The 24,709-nt window shown below is 41.2% G+C and overlaps 1 protein-coding gene across 1 annotated transcript in view; it reads right to left on the reverse strand.

The window, feature by feature from the left end:
- Nucleotides 1-2,194: 2,194 nt before the first annotated feature.
- Nucleotides 2,195-24,709, reverse strand: part of MEGF10 (multiple EGF like domains 10) — a gene marked incomplete at its 3' end in the record, with an annotated part of 129,003 nt that continues 106,488 nt past the window's right edge. Inside the window, exons 14-25 of the mRNA XM_080698495.1 lie at nt 24,208-24,354; nt 22,874-23,008; nt 22,227-22,355; nt 18,521-18,649; nt 16,183-16,311; nt 13,901-14,029; nt 10,635-10,871; nt 9,187-9,314; nt 7,487-7,610; nt 5,241-5,285; nt 4,216-4,422; nt 2,195-2,412 (exon numbers count right to left, since the gene is read on the reverse strand). Coding sequence (XP_080554621.1) covers nt 2,195-2,412; nt 4,216-4,422; nt 5,241-5,285; nt 7,487-7,610; nt 9,187-9,314; nt 10,635-10,871; nt 13,901-14,029; nt 16,183-16,311; nt 18,521-18,649; nt 22,227-22,355; nt 22,874-23,008; nt 24,208-24,354 — 1,757 coding nt within the window. The remainder of the gene's footprint in view (nt 2,413-4,215; nt 4,423-5,240; nt 5,286-7,486; nt 7,611-9,186; nt 9,315-10,634; nt 10,872-13,900; nt 14,030-16,182; nt 16,312-18,520; nt 18,650-22,226; nt 22,356-22,873; nt 23,009-24,207; nt 24,355-24,709) is intronic.

The raw sequence follows: 24,709 nt of genomic DNA on the forward strand, positions 1-24,709 counted from the left end.
GGACATCAAGGAGCCTTTGGAGTGTCCAGGATTCCTGTTACCTTTGCTTGTGAAGCTTTCCTTAATAGTGGAATGAGAAAAGCATCAGGTGTTTCCTTGACTTATTTCCATGGAGAGATGGGGAAACTCAAACTTACCATGGAGCTCTGAAGAGACAATCTTTAAAAATATGGGGAAAATGCCTTCTTTTTTTTTTTTTTTTTTACCAAAAAGGTCTCATTGTGGCTACTGACCCACATGTGTCTGGGTTTGATGCTTGTCCCCAGAGTCAAGGGTCAGCCAGGGTTAGTATAAATCAATGGTTTCTAAGGGGTGCCTCGGGCAATTTCTTACTTCTGTGAATTAGTTGCAGATTCCTTAAAAGAATCAGCCATTAAAGGAGTGAGCATCCTGTGTTTGTTGTATCCTCCACCTAGCTAGTGGAACCACCATCACAGGTACAGGTGTGTGACATGAAATAACTGGGTGCCCCAACTCAAAAACCTACAGGGACAACGTCTCTTGCACACTACTGATAGACCAGATGTGCAATATGTGATTATCGATCAACTCAGCCAGAATATCAAGCCATTCAAGGCTTTGTCATTCAAAGCTACTGCTTTCTCTTGTGAAGTCGCTTCCTCAACCAGTCTTTTAGCCCATTTACTTACTCATGAAGCTCAAAGAAAGAGATCATCATTAATAATGCCCTCATTTGCTCTCCAAAGTGTCCTACCTCGAATGATCAATTATATGAGGAGCATAATGAAGGTCTTTAGTAAGATCAGTCTGGAGTATTCACTGCTCTACTTTTCCCTGTTTTAACCAACACTCAGGGAGCCAACAGACCCAAGGGGACTCCATTTTGGAATATTAAAAGGCTTTTCTATGTTTATCATAAGCCATTCGCATATGCTTACTGTGCTATTTTAGTAATGGCAAGTTGTAATAGATTCAAATTATATATTTTCATTTCCTCCCTCAAAAAACACAATGCATGCTTCTCAAGCAAAAGATGAATGGCAATAATGCAGGAAACAATGAACATATAATAGTTTTTCATTAACAATCCAAACACTACAAATCATGGAATATACAACTTAATGAAAATACAAATTATTGAAAAGGGGTACATGTCATATTAGCAATGCAAAAGACCAGCTTAAGCATAGTTTCTCTAGATCAACAATTAATAAAGGAAAGTGCCCTTTTCTCAAATATGCACAAAAATATTTCGGTCACTTCTAGGGAAAAATTAATCAAAACTTTCTGCTACTCCTATATTACAGCATGTATTACTAATGGTTTACAAAACTTAAGCATCTTTTTACACTTAAAATTTACAGCCTTTGCCAATCATTACATGATCACTCAATCCAGTCTGTCAAAAATAAAAATTATTTCATTCCTACGTTGGTGAAATAATTACTGATATGTTACGAGTCTTAGGTGGTGAATATGCATGATGCGGAGAGTGATCAGAAAAATGTCACAGGTCTACAGGGGGCCAAGGTAAAACAGAAGAAGATCACCTCTGCCTGGCACATCTGTACATTTACTTCTTTGATTCATCCACTATTTCTGAAATAATTCTCATTCTAAAAAAACTAAAGTTTTCATATGTAAATTTGCTATCCACTTCTAGTGTTCATTCAGAATTTATCCAGTACTGCCACCTGATAGAATGTTTTCTACTGCATTCATACAATCCCTACAATTCTGAGACCAGCAGAAAAAAATTAAGCAATAAGACTCAAAAATATGCCCCTCGTCTTCTAAATGTTTAGTGATCCCCACTTTGATGAAATAAATTTACAATAAACTGCATGATACTATATGTTCAGCTATATGGTGCAAATGAAAAAAAAAATTTTTAACTTTCCAAGCAATAATACCAATGTCCACTGTGATCCGTGTCTCCAAAGGAGTTCTATAAGTCCATGCTTTTAGCCCAGATCTTACAATCTGTCATGTTTCAAGGGTGCAGTTCTAAACTAACTGCAATGGCTAATCATGTCACTATCTCGTTCCAGGCCACCTGTACAAAAAGCACCTACAATCAGTCTCAGCCTCAGCTTTGAGCTTTCTGGTTCATGTCCACTGATTGCCCACCAAGTCGCTTCACATTCAATTGAGGTGGCAAAGTTGAGGATGGAGTAGAACTGAACTGCGCCTCTGGAATGGGTTCCGGCAGTCACTCAGGGGTCTTTTGGTGTCATTCACTGCTGCTGCTGCTGCTGCTGCTACTGCTGCTGCTGCTGCTGCTGTTGCTGCCTCCACCATGGTCCTCTTGCTTCGGAGAAGATGAGCTGTCCCGGACTGGTAGCAAATCATAATGGCAAGGGATGTGACTGTTCTTTGGGAGGTCATATGGATCCTGGGTAAAATGCCCATTATTGCTGAATATTCCCTGGACAATACTCACTGTAGGTTCTATGATAACCAAAGACATTAGTTTATCATTAAAATATAATTTTTTAAATGTGGCATTTCTTGCAAGTATCAAACACACAAGAGGTAGGTTTTTTTTGGTGGCATTAAGGATTGAACCCAGAGACATTCTACCTCTGACCAAACTCCCAGAAATTTTTATTTTTTGTTTTTGAAACTGGGTCTTTATTGGTTTCTGAGAGTCTTGCTAAGTTGCTGAGGCTATTATCTGGGATCCTCCTGTCTCAGATTCCCAAGTACTGGGATTACAGCCATGTGTCACCATACCTGGCAGAGGTACTTTTATAAAAATATAAGGAAATGTTAGTTTAAGAAACATGACTCTTTTATAATAACATCGGGGTTGCAATTCTAGTTGTTGGGCCAACTGACACCCACCAATGGTGTTCAGAACAAAAGGATGTCTACATGGTTGAGGTGAAGATATCTAGGAATTATAAAAAATTCCTGGAGTTAAACCATTGTCTGAAAACCACACTAAGAGTCATTGAGGCCAAATCCATGATTCTACAGAGGAGAAGATCAAAGTCCTTAAAGTTTAACTCAGTTCACAGAAACAATCATCATGTTCACAACTTTAAGACTTAAGATTTGTCCTCTGAGTTGAGTCCCTATCCTACAGATTTATCTTTATAGGACCACTTAAAGGTGAATTATTATTGATTTAAGAATTATTTTATTCAGGCATGGTGGCATATGCCTGTAATCTCAGTACTTGGGAGACTGAGACAAGAGGATTACAAGTTCAAGGCCAGTCTCAACAATTTAGTGAAACACTTAGCAACTTAGTGAGCCCCTGTTTCAAAATAAAAAAGGGCAGGGGTGTAGCTCAGAGGTAAAATTCCCCTGGGTTTTGTCCCACTACAAAAGAAAAAGTTAAATTAGTTCATTACAGTTTCCATTTTAAAAAGTGTGCTAATATTTTAAAAATAGTTTAATTTTTTCAGTGACTTATCTATGGCATAAAATTAGCAACTAGTGTTAAATTGACCTCTTCATTTACAAATAACTGAGAATTGTTTAAAGTCAAGGTCACAAATAATGAGAGAGAGAGAGAGAGAGAGAAGAGAAGAGAAGAGAAGAGAAGAGGAGAGGAGAGGAGAGAGGAGAGAGAGGAGAGAGGAGAGAGGAGAGAGGAGAGAGAGAGGAGAGAGGAGAGAGGAGAGAGAAGAGGAGAAGAGAGGGGAGGGGAGGGGAGGGGAGGGGAGGGGAGGGGAGGGGAGGGGAGGGGAGGGGAGAAAAGAGAGGAGAGGAGAGGCGAGTCACTAAAATATATACCCATATCGGCTGTTTTATCTCTTCCCAAATGATATTCACAAAGGACAATCAAAATAACTATAATTTTAAATTGAATTCCTACTAATTTGTATCAGAGTCACACTGAGAATATTACTGACATATTAAACAAATTTAAAACAAACTGTTCCTATTCTGCTAAAACCATTATATTAATGTAATGAATATGACCAGGAAATGGGACCACCTGTCTAATCCACTTGCACCATTTGTTTGGGCTAATTCACTATATCTGCTAATATGATCCACACGTTGTTCCACATACGTGCTAAAATATTTATATGACTACAAAACAGAAGATAGATGACCAGGTAGAAAATAAGAAAAAAATCATTGGAAATTTACTAAATGGCATTTTCCCTGAAGAATTCATTTGACATCAGTTAATATGATCACTGTCATCACAGGTGGCAATCTAAAACATGGGCCACTCAGAATTGCTCCCCTAATTCTTAGGCATTCAGTTCTTTCTGTGGGTGAAGAACTCACCAACTTCGTAGACATTCTTGTTGGCTGAAGTTGAATTACTGATCTCAGCATACGGGGAATCTCTTCGCGCTGGCGACTTCATCTCCACGTAGCCACACTCGGAGTTTTTAGGAAGAAGCACAGGCGGGTCTTTAATAGTGGCATATGGGTTTTCTGAACTGCTTAGGGAGCAGTTACTTGAGTTATATTCAGAATTCTTTCCTAAATCTATAAGAAGAGAAGGAAGGCAAAAAAAAAAAAAAGTAAATGCTGTTTCATGGCCAGCATCGTTTCTTGGTGCTAATTTACTCGGGCAAATTCTTTTTCTTTAAGCTAGTTTTTTAAAACATATCTCCTGAAAATAATGCCGTACATTTTACTATAATTTGCTATAAAATTACCCATCTATAAAGCAATTTTAATTTCTCTCCAAAGGGAGTACCAATGAAAATACCATGGATCTGATTTCATTTCGATGATCACATTTAAATAAAATTAATCTCATTCCAATTCACTAATAGAAAATTGCTGATTGAACCCTCTGAATTTTCAATCTAAAATCCAGATGTTGATGGCCACAGGAGGAGTTCCCTTATAATAATGAGAAAGGCTTTTGTGTTGTGAAGATTCCTTGCAAACCTTCGGTACTGGGCACCTTCATCCTCAGAGCAAACCTTAAGCGACACATTACCCTGCTGGCTTCTTATTTTCATGGTGATTTCATATTTTATGTCTCTCTCTTCCATCAGCCATCTTTATTTCAAAGGAAATATGAGCCTTTTCTTAGTAAACTGAAAACTTTGTCCTCCAAGACTTTAAAAAGATCCACCTACCATCACCTCTTGATGTCATTCAAATATGTCTGTGTGTTGGCACGGGAGTTTATTTACCACACTGACAGTTTACTTACACTGCCAGTTTTGCTTGTTTAAAATTTATTTCAGTTTCTGAGATAATTTTTTAAATTGTGGTGTGTGTGTGCGTGCGTGTGTGTGTGTGTGTGTGTGTGTGTGTGTGTGTACTTCTTCCTCACATTTATATCATACCTTTTAAGGATTTTCCCATATAACTTCTGTCAAGTCCAAAAGCACCTGTGATAAAGGAAAAAAAAACCCTCCTTGAGAACATAAAAGAAAAAATATCTAATGTTTGAATATGGTGAAGGAGAATCTCCCCACTGAATGCAAATCACCAAGGCAGTGCTTTCAAATCTTGATACCAGATCAGTCATGCAAGCCCAGTGCTTTTAACTAAATACAAAGTATATAAGGTCCAGCTATACCACTTCTTGGTATTTCTCCAGAAGAATTAAAGTCAAAATAATATAGTGACTCATATGCATGTTTACAGAAACACAATTCATAATAGCCAAGTTATGGGACCAATCCAGGTGTCGGTCAACCAATGAATAGATAAAGAAAATGTGGTATATGTACACACACTGGAATTTTATTCAGCTATAATGAAGAACAAAATATGTCATTTGCAGGAAAATGAACGAAACTGGAGAACATGATACTAAGTGAGATAAGCCAAACTCAGATCAAGGGTTGCTTGTTTTATCTCAAATGTGGGAGCCAAAATTAAAAAAGCAAAGAAAAGGGACATCTTGAAAACAGGAGGGAAACCAATAAAGTTGTGGGAGGGGACCAGGGGAGGAAGGAGGGAAGAAAGTGAGGAGGTATGGAGAAGGAGCTAGGCCAAATTATGCTGTGTGCACATGTGAGTGTATAACTATGAGTTATTATTCGTTTTTATTCATTATTATTTATAACTATAATATACCAACAGAAATTTTTAAAAATTTAATGAACAAAAAGTATGCATATATATATGATCATTCACCCATTCTTTTACAAGGGCTTAGGATTGATCATTTTGGCATCAAAATGGAAACACAGAGAAATTAATCAGTATACTTGATTTAAGGTTGGATAGTAGAAAGGACACAGCAAAGACAAGAACTAGAATTCATCTCCAAATGTAGGTTTTTTAAGGCTTTTATAGTTTTCACACTGTTTTCCTAGTAACTACCACTTGGTTTTGCCTCCATTATAATCCTTGAAAGGAATGTTGTGGACTTAGGTTAAAATCAGGAGTAGTAACTTGTGATGAACATTTCAAATAAGCAGTGAGAATGTCAAGCAAATTACACTCCACCACTATGCATGGTCTCTTAGAGTGATGGTAATTTCAGGTTCTGATGGTGATGTTTTATGGGGACTACTAAGCAAGGCACACTTTTATAGAGAAAAAGGGAAGCTCTTGAAGGGAGAGGGTATGTCTAATATCAATCACTGTAGGACAAGAAATGGGGACATTTCCTCTCTCAGGCACGTTCTGTATGTTTGGAAGAGTCTAGGCCTGCTCCCAGGCATTGAAGGATTCATAGGCTTAAACAGGGAGGAAGGACAAAAGGATTTATAATAAATAAATAACCTTACCAAAGAGAGGTCTGACTTCTCCCCTCCTCCTTGTAGAAGGGGATCTATGTCCTTGGATCATCTTGCTTACCTGAAGGTGAATGTCTATACTAGATGGCCTATAAAAATGAGTTCTGGTTGCACTATGTGATATCAGCTTGACCTCGGGAGGGACATAGGCTAAAGATCAGCCCCATGGGCTTATGACTAAGTCCCCAAATTGCTGGATACCAGGGATGAAATGAGCTTCCCTGGTTGGCAATATTCTCTGAGCATGGTCACACACTACTGCCAAGAAAAGTTAGCACAGTCAATGAATTCCCTGGGAAACAACACCTGGAAGCACTGTGCTTTGACCTTTCCTGAACTTTGCCCAGGTGTCTCTTCCCTTGGCCAATTTTAATCCATGTCCTTTTGCTATAATAAAGTATGACCATGAGTTAAGAGCGTTCAGTGAGTTCTATGAATTCTTCTGACAAATTCTTTATCTAGAGGGTGAACTTGGTGATCCTTATACCTTCAGCTGGTGTCAGAGTGACACTGGTTTCAGGGACTCTCAGACTTTATAGAGAGTCCATGGATGAGAGCTACCCTATCAGATAGGCCTGTTACTTTTGCCAAATCCCCCTGAGTATCTCCCCACCATAGAAAGTCTCCTTAAATGTCCATCTTTATCTTAGCTTGCAATGGCTAGCCTCTTCCAAGGAGTTAAAAGAGAGGGGCAGCCTGGGGTGGACAAGAAATAAAGAAAAACAATTTGAAGTGGTTAGACCAGCCACCCAATCAGATCTCTCTCCAGACACAGTCCTATGAGTATTTTAGGTGATGCAAAGGTCAAGATGTCCACTGGGGGCACTGGGAGAACCCACCTAGCTCGTTGAGGTAGCCGCCATGTTTCCAGTCCGCAGGCAGTGTCCCTGTGCAGTCCACTGCTGGGCCTCTCTTTCCGGGATTCACATTTTTAAGATTCACAAACAATTGATTGTTTTTTGACTGTTAAAAATATGAACAACAAAAGATTTACAAAGAGAATATAGTGTGGCACCACACAGTGCTACTTATCTAGGAGAAAAGCAAGTCCATGGCCTATCTGTAGGACCTACCCTTGAAGAAGGCTGAGCAAGCGGCCAGGTGAAAACTTCTGCCCTCCTAGAAGTTGTCTTGGCCCCTCAACCCAGTTACACATTCCATCACCTCCAGTTCATTTTCCCTGTGCCAACTAGACTTTATTTGAGTTCACAAATATGGAACTTTGAATTGAAGAAAAACTGAATTCTTGGTCTAAGGTTTCCCATCAACAACTGTATGATGCCCTGTGGGTCCCAGGTGACTCATCAGTGTTCCTGTGTGTAACCATGAGGATAAGGTACATGATGCGCTCTGCTTTCCTCCCTGATTTGGTATGAGAATATATGGAAAGACGAGTGTAAAAGTCTCTGGAGAAGTCAAGTGTCATAGTGCATGCCAGTACATGAAAGTCTGAGACAGGAGGATTGAAGATTTGAAATAGCCTTAGCAACTTAGTGAGACCCTGTTTCCAAATAACAAATAAAATAAGGCTGGAGGTATAGCTTGAAGGTAGAATACCCTGGGTTCAATTCCTAGCAGTAACTAGCAGTAACACACACGCACGCACACACACACACACACACACACACACACACACACACACCCTCTGGAGACTGTCAATTGCTCTTAACTATGAAGGGCCATAATTAAAATCTAGCTGCAGTAATTAAATCACAATGGGATTAAGTTAATTTGCTACCTTTTTTTTTTCTAACAAAGAGCTGGACAATGGTGAGTCACACATTGGAGCCTAGAAATAGAATAGGGCACTTTGGAAGTGGGAAATATTTGGGGTTTAAAGCATTGTGGGAAAAGTCTGGGGCCATAGCCCTGGGTCTCCATCCTATCTGTACACTGGTTTCCTCATCTATAAAGTGGGGATAATAACCACTCTTAATTTACAGGATTGGTTTGAAGATGAAATGAGTTTACATTTTAAAAATCTCATATAATTTGAAACATTTTCCAAAGAGGTATACTTTATTTATTTATTTATTTATATTTATTTATTTATTTATTTATTTATTTATTTATTTTGGTGATACTGGGGTTCCTGGAAGCCCTTCTACCTCCGGGCTATACTCCCAGACCTATTTTTTATTTTTGGAAACAGGGTCTCCTAAGCCAGCACGGCTGGCTTTGAACCTGTGAGATCCTCCTGTCTCTGCCTCCCAAGCGCAGGGATTACAAGCATGTGCCACCACGCCCGACCAGAGGTATACTTTAAACAGTACAGATTGCACAGACAGGGAGCCCTTGACTCACACAACCGCCTCCCTGCTCACCAGCTAGGCAGCCAGTGGAAGTGAGTGGAGGTCCTTGTTACCAAGGTTTTGGTCAGTAAACATGAGACACTGACTCACCCAGAAGGCTGTGTGAGAATTATTAGCAATGCATTTAAAGTGCCTAGAGCAGCACTGCGCACACAGCAGTCCCCATTCAATACCTGCCCCTTTCCTCTCCCTTCTCACCTTTCAAGACTTGAGTCACTGCCCCTTACCTTGGCGATGGTCATCCTGTCCCTGTTGTTGATGTGAGGGGATGTGGCACACTGGGTGAGGGTGTGGTAACTGGGATTGGTGAAGTAGTGGCTGTTGGCATTTCCACCATTGCTGTGGGGCAGGGTTTCTGCAAGAAGAGAAATAAATAGCTAAGATGGTAGGTTCAGCTAGGTGTGGTGGCACCTGCCTGTAATCCCAGTTCTTGGAAGGCTGAGGCAGGAGAATCATAGGTTCAAGCACAGCCTCAGCAGTATAGTGATACCTTCTGCAACCTAGAGAGTGCCTGTTTTGAAACAAAAGATAAAATAAAAGGCTTGGGGTGCCCCTCAGAGGTAGAATGCCCATGGATTCAATCCCTAGTAAAGAAAGAAAGAAAAAAGAGATATAGAAAAAAAAAGATGGCAGGCTCCCCTAAATCTACACAGAGAAAAGGGAACCAAAACAACAGAGTAAATGTCTGGGCTGCTTCCATATGGCAAGCTGGGCAGAATCCCCTCTTGCTCAGCTCACTCAGCAAGGCTCCTAGAAGCAGCAGGTGTCTGCCCCCTCCATGGAAAGTTCAGGAACATTCAAGACACCTGCTCTCGGCTCTGGGGCTTATAAAGCTGGAATAGCATTATTCAAAGCTATTTCTGCTATAACTGACCTTTAAGAAAAACAAACATGATTTCTTGGCACAATAATTTTGCACTGAAAAGAACTACTATGTAAATCAGCTATTTTACATATTTCATCAGAATTTTAATATTTACAAACATGTAACCAGTCTGAAATCCTTCAGTAATTGCCCCAAGATTAATAAAGATTTTAATTTTTCAAGTTCTTCCAGTTTAAGTGGTTACTTCTTCTAATAACTGAATGTGTCACTTATAATTTTCTTTCCTTCCATGGGGACTTGTGACAGAAAGGAAGACTCAAAAGAGCTTTTCTTAAAGGTTATTGAGCTTTCCTTGATTATTGCTAACACCAAACAACTGTTTTGTTCTTATATAACTTGGTCCTCTTCATTTGAGGGCTCAGATGGGCTCAGGGAGAGGCTGAGGATACCGCAGAAAGCGCCCAAGGCCAGAGACAGCAGACCTGGTCCACCTCCCTGAGTGATCCATGACCTTGATAAGCGTGGGCTCCCTGTCCCCCTTCATATATAAAAAAAGCCTGGGACTGGGTGCCAGCTAAGCCTAAATTCCCTTAGTCAACACACACACACACACACACACACACACAAACACACACGGCCCAAGTAAAAACTCATAGAAAATGAGAGTGTCATTTTACAGCTGTTGAGAAGTAAACACATTTCTAACAACTGATACCCTTTTTGAACATGTGATTCTCTCGGGGAGAATGGACAGAACTGATGGACAGTGCAGCTGAACAACAGCTTCGAAGAAGCAGGATGAAGCCCAACTCTACAAGGAAGGACATGCCCTTGGGACTTCAGCCTCACCTGAAATGGTGTAATCGGCATTGATGACCCTCACGGCAGGGGTGTAGGTCACCGCTGGCATGCTCGATTCCTTCCCCTTCTGCTTGTGTCTATAAATAATGAACAGCGCCAGCAGGAAGAGCACGACGAGGACAAGGACGATGATGCCCGCGATGGCCCCAATCTGGTAGGAGTCGGCAGGGAGCGCGGTACTGGTTCTGCTTAAGCTGTTCAGATTTCCAACGATTATGACCGCAGCTAGGGAGAAGGAGAAAGGAGGCTTGAGTAAGGATGACGTGCCAGAGAAGTGTTTGTTCTCTATTTGCAAAAATCTACTGTGCTAATTCGGGGATGTTCTCAGCCATGAAATGTTCATTTGAAAACAGAGCAGGAAAGAAAACTAAACGTTCTTCATTTTCAGATGTTGTTGACTGCTTGTCTGTTCCCAGAGAAAGGCTGTTCTTAGACTCCAAAGAAACAGATTTGAACCCAGAGATTCAACAGTAGGATTTTGATAGCTTTTCATCGATTCCAGTTTAAGCAGGTAGCTTGGTGATGTATTTGGAGTATTGATTTATCTGATTTTTGTGTGTGTGTGTGTGTGGTACTGGGGATGAAACCCCAGGGGCATTCGACCTCTGAGCTACACCCCCAGCCCTATTTTTTATTTTTTGGTGGCACTGGGGATGGAACTCTTCTTCCTCCAGGCTACACTCCAGACCTATTTTTTTTTTTTTTTTTTTTTGGAAACAGGGTCTCTTGAGCCAGCGAGGCTGGCTTCGAACCTGTGCAATCCTCCTGTCTCCACCTCCCAAGTGCAGGGATTACAAACGTGCGCCACCACGCCCAGATATATTTTGCTTTATTTATTATCTAGTATGGCGTAAAACAAGGCTAAATCCTAACTGATGCACAACTATCTAACTTAATCTTACATTATAGCCGGCGTGGTGGTGCATGCTTGTAATCCCAGCATTCGGGAGGCTGAGACCGGAGGATTGCGGTTTGCGGACAGCCTCAGCTACTACTTAGTGAGGCCCTCTGCAACTCGGTGAGACCCTGTTTCAAAATAAAGAATAAAAAATAGGCCTGGGGGTGTAGCTTGGAGGTCGAATGTCCCTGGGTTCCATCCCCAGACCCGCCAAAAAAAAAAAAAAAATCTTACATTATACTCATTATACTTAGCATTTATAAGATTTTTAAAATAAAATACATTAAAAATAACTATAACTCTACTTGAAATCTAGTCCAAGATTGAATCCCAAAGAGTCTTTTCCTGCAGAAGAAATTGTTCTATGAAGAGTTCCTTTCCATGACATTAAGATTTCTCCTGAAAACACCTGATGACATTACCAGGTGCCCTCACTCATTAAACTAAACATTCGGCTTTGCTTAGTTCATTTATAAAGTAAGAAAGCTAAAATTACACATTAGAGTCAAGAAGTCAGATATTTGAAACAGTGGCACATATATTATTAATATTTCCTTAAGTTCCTGGGCTGCAGTTTCATCCTCCATAAGTGAGAGAGCTGACCTCCATGTAGCTGTGCTTAGCTTAAAGAAATGCTCCTGTGATTTTATAATTCTTAACACCACAAGACTCTCAAAGTCTTCCCCAAAACATGGAGGACTAAGGCTATCCTAATGAGATTACAAAGAGTTTTCGATAATGATATGATCATGAAATATACCATCCCACTGAGATTGCAATCAAATATAAATCATGACCCTGTGAAAGTTATTTTATGAAAGAAACTAAATGTTGCAAATAGAGGCACCTACATGCTCTACAGTTTAAGATGACGCCACCTACAACACTGTACACATTTTCTAAAGCCTCTCAGAGCCCGTCTGCTTGTTGCTGCCCAGGAAGTCACTTCAGAATCATGAGCAGCACCTTCTCAAAGGCCTCATCTACCCCCAGAGTCAGAAGTGCCCAAATTAGACAATATGTGTGACAGATATCCCTGGTGATTAAGATATGCACCCTAGCTAAAAAGTATGGGTACAAATTTCTTTAAAAGTTAAACATATGCCTAACGTATGACTCAGCGACTCTAGTCCTAGATGTTTATGCAAGAAAAATGAAAGTATATATATATATATATATATATATATATATATTTTTTTTTTTTCGGTACTGGGAATGGAACCCAGGGGCATTGTACCTCTGAGCTACACCCCCAGGCCTATTTTTTAGTCTTTTTTACTTTTGAAACATGGTCTCACTGAGTTGGGAGGGCCTCGCTAAGTAGCTGAGGCTGTCCATGAACCATGATCCTCGGGTCTCCCCCTCCCGAATGCTGGGAATACAAGCGTGGGCTACCATGCCCGGCCGAAAGCATATTCTATACAAAGGCTGGTACATTATTGTTTATGGCAGCTTCATCTGTAATAGACAATAGCTAGAAACAATTCAAATGCCTATAAAAAGGTGATTGAAATAGCAAATCATGTTATATCCAAACAATAGAATACTACTCAGTAATGAAAATAACTATTGATGTATAACAAAATTATATAATTTCAACATAATTATGCTGACTATAGAAAGCCAGCAATAAAATGATAGAGTATAATTCCATCTATATGAAATTCCAGAAAATTAAAAATAATCTATTATGACAGCAAATAGATCAGTTACTGCCAGAGGTATGGTGTCAGGAAGAGGTACGAGGAAACTTAATATATGATGAATATTGTTGTTATTATGTGATTGTTTCCTGGGTGTATGCATACTTGAGATTTTATCAAATCTTATACTTTAAAAATGTGTGGGTTTTTTTTTTTTTTTGGTGGTTCTGGGGATGGAACCCTTCTACCTTCAGGCTACATTCCCAGACCTATTTTATATTTTTTAAATTTGGAAATAGGGTCTCTTAAGCCAGTGGGGCTGGCTTCGAACCTGTGCGATCCTCCTGTCTCCACCTCCCAAGTGCAGGGATTACAAGCGTGAGCCACCATGCCCGGCTTAAAAGTGTGTGTTTTTATATGCTAATTATTCCTCGATAAAGCTTAAGAAAGTCATATAGACATTCCCAATAGAAAGTTCATGGGTTTTATTCTGTATACTAGCTGTGTGCCCTTGGGAAAACAATTCACTTTGTTTAAGTTTCAGCAAAGTTCTATCAGTAGGACAGCAGCAACAAGGCCTATGTCTGGCAACTGAATAAGTAACCAGGTATGCCATGCAGAGGATTATACCAGATAACAAGTGAAAATACTGAACAGTGTGCCCATGCTGCCACACGATAGGCGCGGGTAGCTCTTATCTCCTAGATCCTCACCTTGATCACATCGCGCACCCTTCCATCCTGGGCTGCAGTAACAGGTCCCGGTGATGTGGTCACAGGTGGAGTTGTTCAGACAGTCACATATCTGGCGACAGCCATAGCCATATGTTCCTGCAGGACACTCTGGAGGAGGAGGACAGGTCCATGTAACCCCAGTTTTGGGGATCTGGAGCATGGTTGCGTCTTACTGCACACCCCTGCACATTAGGAGTGAACCTCTTTTGGAGGGAGGTGGTCCTGTTCAGACTGACTTGTACTGCTCGGGTGTGCTAGAGGTGGTCAGCATTCCCTGAGCCATGAGGGTCTCACAGGCAGCTGTGTAGCACTAGGGACTGAGCTGTCAGCACTACAGGCTGTTATATGCCCAGGTCCCTGATGCATAAAGTGTCTATAGAACTTCGTGGAATAAAGATAACCACAAAGAGCAATTTGAGATGACTTCAGCAGGCAAAATGTGGGCTGGAAGGGGACCAGACTAAAAAGTACAAATTAGAGAGGCGATTCCTTAAACATGCACATTTTGCATAGGCTCAAGGACCCTCCTAAAGATATTTCTCACTTGGATTAGCTGGGAGTAGAAGAGGAGGAGGACAAGATTTACTGATTTCCTAGGCGAGAACTTCATTTGCCATAGAATTATTCAAATTTTTTATTTGCAGGTTGAGGACTCAGACACTAAAATAGTAGGATTCTTATGATGGGGTATAATAAGAGTTGGGCACAAATTTCAAAGAATAACATAGTTTATTAAGTCTAAAAATCTTCAAGACAAAATACGGATGTTGTTCATAAAGTCAGCAGCAGGGGGCAATGTGCTATTATTCTCAGTGTCCTCTGACATCAAGAATTCTGTTTACACAGAATTGGGAGAAGTCTTCAAAAATATGGATATTTTAATTTGATGTTCAGAGTAATCCCATAAACACTTAAGAGATTTTACTTAATAAGACCTTAACCAGTTGCCTGGCATTCAGGTGAAAGTCAGTTTAAAGCCTATTCTGTGCTTGTGTTTAGACATTTCTACACATACACACAGTATTCATATACACAAAGAGAGGTGTACAGGTGTACATGTGACCATGTGAATAAGCATCTGTCTTATTAAATAAAACAGCAAGGGAAAAACAAAATTGGGCTTTCTCTATCTTGAGTTGGGTCCTGTATGTCACTCTTGTGCATTTGCTAAAGGGAAGATACCCACAGAGGTGCAGAGTTCAATACATAGGAAAGAGACCACCTGGATGCTCAACAGATGTGAGGCCTTGGAGGTGAAGGGGAAGAGGAGGAAGAGGATGGAGTGGAAGAGGAGGAGGAGGAGGAGAAGGAGGAGGGGGAGGAGGGGGAGGAGGGAGAGAAGGGGAAGGAGGGGGAGGAGGAGGGGAATGAGAACGGGAAGAGGAGGAGGGGGATGGAGACTACATTGCCAACACGCTGCTCCAGTAATCCATCTCTCCAGGTCTCACCACCTTGCTGGGCCCTTCCCAATAGCACACCCTGGGATGAACGGGACTGTCCACCTTTTTCTGTCTCTTGTACCTTAAAAGAAGGTTCCCCACATAGCTCTCATCCTTCTGGGTTCATCTTGAGTACCAAACTAAAGCTACAGAGGAAACACTCCGTTTAAGGTTCACCCTATGAGCAGATGCATAGCTAGTGGGGGTAGAAATAGAAAAATAGCCTGAGTAATTCCAAAAGAGTACAGTCTCTCAGAATGTGCTTTTAAAAAAATAAGTTTTTTAAGGCAATATGCTGTCTTGAAGGTTAAGACTAAGTGAGAAGTTGCTAGTGGAAATAGTGTAAATGTTCTGTCTTTAAAAGGGTGGCACTGTTTGTATGAACTCGTTCCTGCACCAGCTCCTGGGGCCCCCAGCCCTCCTCTCCACCTGACCCACTCTCCTCCTGGGTGATCCTGGGCTCCCCTCTGCCAGGGGGGAGGCCTGGCTGTCCCTGAGCAGCCATGTTCTAAAATAAGGGAGAGCCAAAAAAAAAATAGAATGGAAAACTGGAATTCTGTCTTCACTCTTGCAGTCACACCTGCTCTAGCCAGAGCACTGAATAATTACTCAGAAGAATTTGGAGGGAAAGACAGGCAGCAGGGGTTCCGGGGAGAAAGATCCCAGGGAGGGAAAGTCAGCTGGTCTGGTAAGGAACCAGCCATCAGCTCCAAACACATAAAAGGTGCGACAATTCTGCCTGAATACTTCCAAGCATCTTAGACAATTGATTCTGGAAGGAGAAATGCCACCTGGTGACATCATGCTGCCGCACATACTCACTCTGCTCACAGTGCCGCCCCATGAACCCCGTGCGGCAGGTGCACTGCCCAGAGATGTGGTCACAGTCGGCTCCATTTTGACACTGGCAAATCAGCGCACAGTCCTTGCCGTAAAAGCCCAGAGGACATCCTGTGAGAGGAGGGAGGGCAGAGGGAGTCAGAAGCCTGCTGAGCAGAAGTGCAGCTCCTGCCCCCGACATATTTGTGTTAAAACTTGAAGACCACTGAGCCAGCCACTCGAGAATAAAGACAAGAGCGCATTTCTCGGCTTGTCACAGGACTTCTTAGAAGTCCCAAGAGGAGGAGCTGGCAAGCAGGTTGTAGTTCACAAACAGAAGGCAGAAGAGTTCTATGGTGTCAGTGTAGCCACCGCTGGTGCCTTGGAGGCCAGACCAGTGCCTCCCGACAGCACCTGCCTTAACGCCTCTGGAACTAGGGGGCATTTCCTTTCCTTTCACTCTTCACTCAAATTCCTAGACTCAAATTCCATGGGCTAAAATGAGTACCTTATATTAAAATGGTCTCTATGGTTTGCTTGTAGTACTGAACGCCTCCATTTCTGCTACCTGCCTTGTCTACTGTGCCCATAATTAGATAATATGATTGCCTTCATTAAAGTTGTTATGCTAAACTTAAAAACAGCACCTGTGCTTCACAGGTACTTTGAACAACAACAGCAACAGTAAGTCTTCCACTGCTCCACAATTTCCCAGGCTTAAAACACCAGGACCCTGGGCCAATGATATGCAGCAGCTCTATTGGCTCGTGGGCCACAGCGGCCCTGCAAGAGTGCTTCAAGGCTCTTGGTACAGAAAAGGCTTCCATACAGGCAGATTCAATGGCTGTTTCCAAATATTACCCGTTAGAAAAAAATGTAACCAGAGCCAACTTCTGAGGCAGAGGCAGAGGCAGAGGCAGAGGCAGAGGCTGAGGCAGAGGCTGAGGCTGAGGCAGAGGCAGAGGCTGAGGCAGAGGCAGAGGCAGAGGCGGAGGCAGCACACAGCACATGATGACAGCCCCCAGCGTTATATGTTTGTTTAGCATCTACTCTGCACCAGATTCTTTTCATGCATTCTCTTGTCTAATCTTTACAGCTTCCAGAGATGCAGGGATTGATATTCCCACTTTATAGATAGATACATTCTCTTTTAACTAAATCCTGAGCCCGCTAAGTCACATAACTAGCAAATGGCAGAGGGTTAGGGCCACAGCACGAATACAGGGCGGTCATCCCTAGACCTCAGGTGGGTCCCGCTGTGTCAGGCTCTGTCCACTTCAAAGGGTCCCATGTTTGAAGCAGGTACTACTTTTAGTATTATAAAAATATAAGTACTTTTCTCTAAAAAGTTCAAAATTCTTTACAGATGTACAATATCTGGAGAATACATTTGGGACAGCCTGTTGCCATTTCACCCTTTCAAATCTTAAACAGCTACCCTCCCTAGAAAGTTTGTAAAGTCTTCTTCAGACTGTTGTCTAATTATGTTCACTAATTAGTATTAAACAAGAATTACTGAATTTCCAACCCATCTTTTCTCCTCGGCTCATTGCTATAATTTTAAATTACATGTTATTCATAATAATTATAAACCATGTTTTCCTGTCTTTTCTCCTTCATTTAATTGAAAGGAAGAGGAGAAAAAAAATCTTCCCCCAATGATACTCAGCTGTGGATACTTTGCATATTATAGTCTGTGATGCTAAAAGCCTCAGGGAAGAAAACGTGGCTAAGAGAGTATAAGATGGGAGAAAAGACCTGGAAGAGTGGTTCTTAAAGCATGGTCCAGATGGGCATTACCACTAGTTGACAGATAGGCAAATGCTCAGGTCCCAGCACAGACCTACCGAATCAGACACTGGGGGTGAGGCCAGCATGCCGATTTCTGGGCTCCCCCAGGTGATTATGAACCTCACTAAAGGCTGAGAACCACTAAACTCCATCTTGTCCAACCACATGCATTAAGTTAGGTGGACAGGCTTGCGGTCCTCCCTACCTTACAAACCTTTGTCACTTATCTCAATCTATGTGCTATTCGGATTAAAGACAGGGAATTTGATCCACATAAAGAGGATCTGGCTGAAGGAGAAGAGAGAAAGAAATGATATACTGTCACACATAGAACTGTTCCACTTCAGTGTCCTAATATAACCTAGAGACAGAATACTTGGAAAGTGGTGGCTCTTGACCACTTAGAAAAATTTAATTGTGTAGGGGGCGTCAGGTAGAGGAAGTGTTCCCTCCGGTGACCCTTGGTGAGCTCAGATGGTGCATGTCAAGGTGGAAGCTGTTTCCTCCTGGGATGAGGCTCCCCTTGGAGAGTGCCAGGCTTCATACTTACTCTGAGTGCAGTAGAGCCCCGTCCAGCCCGGTGTACATTTACATTCCCCATCATAGGCGCTGCAGAAGGCTCCGTTGTGGCAGTTGCAAGTGTGGATGCAGTTTGGGCCCCAGTGGGCAGGTGGACACGCTAGAACCACAAGAATGGAGGGTGTGTTAGAGTTCTGAGGCCAGCATCAGGATGACAGAATTCCACTCACCCCTACACAGCTCCTTGCATGTAGTTAGCAGTGAAGAGCAGGACTAAGACATTAAACTCACAATTCAATGCAGAAACCCCATATTCTGCATTGAAACTCCCGAGGTGATGCTGAGCACGGCAGTGGCCATCATGACTCACACAATATTCATTTGCAACTGCAGAGTGAGGTGGTGGAGCAAGAACTGACTCAAGTTTACAGATTCCATTGTTAAACTAACACACATAGCACCCGCTGTGTGCCAGTGCTGTTCTAGGTATAGTGAGATGGTCAAGGACAAGATAAAGCACCAACAAAACCACCTTCTGGATGCTCCTATTTTAGGAGAGGAGGTAGGCAAACCAACCAACTGAAAAAAAATCAATGACGGTGAGTGCCATGAAAAAATAAACGGGTGAGGAGGGCAGGAAGGATGGGAGCGCTTCACTGAGTCAGCCTCCCTGAGGAGGGGACATCAGAGCAGAGATCAGCTGGGGGAATGATGTGACTTGGAGAATCCAGATCAAGTCTGCTAAGTCTTTGACTTCGAAATCCTGCACTTGTCACTGAGAGCTGTCTCTCTCTCTGTAGGCTCTTTATGCAAGCAGACGTTCTCAGCTAGGTAGAAGAGTTGGCTTCCTCATAAAAACTTAATCAGAAGAAGCAGAAAATAATAATAACACTAAGTCATTGCCAATGGAGGAGCAATCTCTAAGTTAGATAAAGTATCTGAGAAATAAAAATGGGGGATCATGAGGCAAATAATTTGATGTATACCCTTCTCAGTTTTAATTCATACAAATGTTTCAGAAACATAACTGCTTACAAGAAGGACTATATGCAATTTTTATGTGGTTACCCAATAGGAAATGTGAACCAATAAAAATAATCAATCTTAAGTTATTTTAAAAATGAAAAACCTCTATAATTGTGTAAAATATTTTTGTATAAATGTAAGAAAAAAAATAGAAGTTGATACGTGAGGTCTAAAATGAAGATTAGAGTGTTTTGTGTTTTTTTGGTGGTACTGGGGGTGGAACCCAGGGGCTTTTTATTTCTACCTCCAATCTATACTCCCCCCAGACATATTTTATACTTTATCTGGAAACAGGATCTCACTAAGTTGCTGAGAGTCCCACTAAGGAGCTGAGGCTGGCTTCGAACCTGTGTGATCCTCCTGTCTCAGCCTCCCAAATAAGGGGATTACAAGTATGCACTACCACACCCAGCTAGAGTGGATTTGTTAAAGACAATGCTCCTACTATTTATTCAGTACTTGTCCAAGGCAACACAGATTAACAGTAACATTCATTATTTGTTAAGTAGAACAGCTTCTTTCAAGGCAGCAACAAGATTCTGGGTGAAAGCAATTAAAGTGTGCAGTTCATCTAATGTTCACTGCAGCACTATTTACCTGAAACAACCCATTGCTTAGATGATACTTAATATACTTGCATGCCCTTTATGTCCATAATATATTTTCCCAAGGTAACCCGCTTGCATCAGGCTTTACTCCCCACATTGATTATGATCTGAGAATAGGAACAAGAATTACTAAACTTTTATATTCTCAAATGGTAAGTGGAGAGAAAGAGCTTTAAGAAATAATTCCACCAAGGACACCTGCCCCTTTAAATGCACCCCTTTAATTTTTCAAAGTCTCTTTTTTTGCTGTGTAGACTTTTCTCTTTTTAGACAGGCTGACAGTCAGCCAAGAAGAAATATTAAGATGGTTCCACAGAGTTCATAAGGGAATCAATGAAGTCAATGATCCCCGTGAGAAGCAAAGGCTTTTGCCAAATAAATCAGCTTCCTCTGGAGTGATTATGGGGACAGGCAACACTATTGTCTCCATTCATAGTGGTGTTCCCACTTTGTTCCCTCCAGTACATTCCTCCTCCAAATGAGGAAGTGACCAACTTCCAAAATAAAGAGTACTTTAAGCAGAGTAAAGTGTGTCTATCACGTAATGACAATGATATTTGGGGCCTTTATTTTTTCTGAACTCTGCCATTCATTTTCAGTATCTACTCTTCGATCTGTCCACACGCCAACCTGAATCAGTCATAGTCTTGCAGCACATGTAGATTTGAACAGACTGCTGTTACTCTTGAAGGAATATTTCCCCACAAATAGAGTGAAACACGCGCTAAAGATGACTGAATATTACTTTTACTAAAAAGCTACACTTCCATAATCAGTGGGCTCTGCCTCCTTATTCCTCAGAAATGGGGTAAAGTTTACACTACTTGAGAAAAATAGCACTGAGTAAAAACATCTTCAGAGCTGAGCGTGGTGGTACACATGTGTAATTCCAGTATTTATAACGGTTTGAAGACAGCCTCAGCTACTTAGTGAGGCCCTTTGCAACTTAGTGAGACCCTGTTTCAAAATAAAGAATAAAAAGTAGGACTGGGAGTATAGCTCAGAGGTAGAAAGCTCCTGGGTTCCATCCCCAGTACTGCAAAAAAGAAATCTTCATGCAAAAATATATCACTCATTAATTAATACTTACAAATTGATTTTAAGTGTGGAGTCTGAATTAAGTGGCCAATAAACCACTGTGTAAAATTAATACTTAGTCTTCTTTTTATTTCTTTTTTGTGCATGATGATTGAATCCAATATAAGCTGAACATGTGCTATAAAATTTATAATGAATGAGACCAGATAACAACTGTGCATATGCTATCCTTGGTTACTCTTAGAAGTTACACTGACTCTTTAAAAGCAATAACCACTGACTTGTTATCAACGTCATCTTTTCATGTCACTGATGATCTAAGAATCATTTGCACAGTTTCTCCTAGATCCATACAACCCCCCTCTGGAACTCAGAAGTGCAGGAGGCCCCCGGAAGAAGCTGAAGAGGAGGGAAGCCTGTAAGCTACTGTGAGGTGGTCTTGAATAAGGAATAGAAGCCACTCAAGTCTGAATTTATATCATTTAAATTCTACTTATTCATTCATCTGCAATGAATTCTCCAGATATGAAAGAGTTCTAGATACATTTATTTTTAAAATAAATACATGGTGAGTAATTAAAAAGTGAATAAGCAAACTGTTACAACATTCAGGTTCTTTGCAAGAAATCATTCAGATTTAGATACAGGATTTAGAGCTAGAAATCATTCGGATTTAGATATAAGTTGCATAGAGTTCTTAATGGAAGGAAAGGGATTAAAAACCAGAATGCCGCGGGGCGTGGTGATGCACGCTTGTAATCCCCGCACTTGGCAGGTGGAGACAGGAGGATTGAGCAGGTTCGAAGCCAGCCTTGCTGGCTTAAGAGACCCTGTTTCCAATTAAAAATATAAAATGGGTCTTGGAGTGTAGCCTAGAGGTAGAAGGGTTTCCAGGAACCCCAGTACCACCAAAACAAAACAAATCAAAACAAACAAACAAAACCTAGAATGTCTTTTATAACTGGTCATGTATTCTTTCTTGATTATATAAACACCATACTTCATTCAGTTCTAAGACACTGGAAATCAAAAATGGTTGACCAGTTGTCCTGCAAGGAGACTTACGTTGAGAGCAATCGCTGCCAATCCAGCCTGGGTAGCACTGACAAGATCTGTCAATGGGGTTACAGGTACCATTGTTGGTGCAGGTGCAAATTCCTGCACAGTTTTTCCCGAATCTGCCACTGGGACACACTGTGAATAAGCCACAGGTCAGTAACTCACAATCACACCCCGCCTTACAGAACCCTAAGTCCAGAGGACAGGAAATTACTTCAAAGGTCAACAGCCTATTTAGTAGCTGTCTCTTTTGCCAGCATCCCTCATCTCAAATGGACTCATTTTTACAAACACATGAAGCCAAAGACCCTCACTAAGGCATTGTAAACCAGAAGACATCATCACATGTCCAGAAATTGGACATCATGGCTTCTCACTCATGAAGTCAAAATCCTTCCTTGTATTGATTTTTAGGGAAGAATGTTTCCACTTAAAACTGAAAAGCAACACAGCTGAAAGAATAAAGAACTCTTGCTGTCTTAGCAATCCTGTGTTTCCAAAGCTCTAAGGTATTTTCAGAAGCTGCAGACACAGACTAACAGAATTTGATAGCTGATAGCTGAAACTGTGTTTTTCAGGAAATCTGAGAACAGAGAGCATAGGGCTTGCTCTTCCCCACATGGCAGTCTCTCCAACACACTCATGTGCCTTACCTTCATTGCAGAGAGCCCCCGTAAAGCCAGGCAAGCAGTCACACAGGCCTGTGATGTGGTGGCAAGGCCCGCTGCTGTGAACACACTGTGGGCACGTCTGGCTGCAGCGGTGCCCATAAAACCCAGGGGAACAGACTGAAAACAGAATATAAATAGATGGTTAGATTTCCCAGGCACATTTATCTTACATTCCACATCAGGATCTAGTTAGAGAGTTGGAAAAATAAAAACCTTAAGAAAATGATGCTGAGAATTTTCCAAGTATAAAACAAGAACATCAACAAAAACAAGGCTGAATAAGGAATAGAAGCCACTCAAGTCTGAATTTCTCCAGCACAAGCAAATATGTTAGTCTCATCTATTTTTCTACTTAGGGCCCCTATCACTAGTTCAAAACTGCATATGGTGCAGGGATTCATGGAATTTTTGTTGAGCAAATAAAGAAATCACAAAGATTAAAAGTTTTAATACTGGTTAAGTCTCAAATAAGTTGTTGATCCTTTCTTCTTAAGGAATCAATCAGTACTGGCAATAAATATAGATCTGCAGTCAAAATATTAGGTCTTTCTCCTCAAAACAGTCTGGATTAATGATTGTGGAAAGTATATAAGCAAAATGTTACACACTTAGGTGCTTCTCAAACCTTTATTTGGATTTAAATATAGGATGACTATATCATATTTAAATATAGAGTTCTTAATGGAAAAGGGGGGCGATTTTAAAAATTGAAATAATGTATCTTCTAATTAGTTGTAGATCCTTTTCTGATTTTCTGAACATTTACTAAAAAATTAAGTCAAATATTACGGATACATTTGTAACTCAAAAATTCTATTAACCAATGTCAATGGTTCCCAATTTTAACTTTGCAATTCTATTTTCCCCATAGCACTGACATTAGTACTATTAGCAGGATATGTGATTTGCCTCAAGGTTTGGCTGATGTTAGCTTCTGGTAATTGAGGTAAGGCCAATGCCAAATCACTGAATAAAATATTTACAGGTCAGTGGATTTCTGGAACACCATTTGCAAGCTCTAAGGAAAATTCAAGGATAATATCCGGAAGATGGTGCCAACAAGGCAATGAAATGATTACTGGGAAGAAGTGGTTAAAACCCCATCTGTTAGGCTAGTCCTGAAGGTTAAAAAGAAAAAAAGTTGTGGCAGAAGTATTCCTGAGGACAGTTCTGCAAAGGACAGATGACCTAGTACACCCTCTTGGGCTGGTGGCTGCAACAGTCATTTTAAGCTGAGCAGTGGGTCAGAGATATTTATTCTGTATATAGTGCCTAGGGAAAGGCAGAAGAGAATCATGGCTGGATGAGACACTTACTTCTCTGACAGGTGGTACCTCGGAATCCTGGCGCACACTCACAGATGCCATCATCCGGGGAGCACGAAGCCCCATTTTTACAGTAGCAGGGCAGGGAGCAGTTGGGACCCCAGCGTCCCTCAGCACATACACTGTCACAGTGAACACCTGGAACAACGCAAATGGGACAGGTGAGGGAGGAGCATTGTAGGGCTTCTGCCAATGCCAATTCAAAGATGAAAGCTAAGCTCACAGCATTTAACTGTCATGGGCAACAATGAGCAGAGGTGATTTAAAATTTAAAATTCATTTGTAATCTTATATACCCCAACACACGGTATCATCATAACATTAAAATAATACCCAGAACTATTTCCTGTGGAGTCATGAAGAAGGAATAAAATCCATTGCTATATTGATTTTTCTTCTTTAATAGGAAGGAGCAACAGGAAAGCCCATGGGCTCTGTCTACTGAAGACAAAATTTATCAAAAATACTATTGATTTCCTCTTTCTCACCTATT

Source organism: Muscardinus avellanarius (assembly GCF_963383645.1).
Source record: "Muscardinus avellanarius genome assembly, chromosome: 7".
In the NCBI taxonomy this organism is placed as follows: domain Eukaryota; kingdom Metazoa; phylum Chordata; class Mammalia; order Rodentia; family Gliridae; genus Muscardinus; species Muscardinus avellanarius.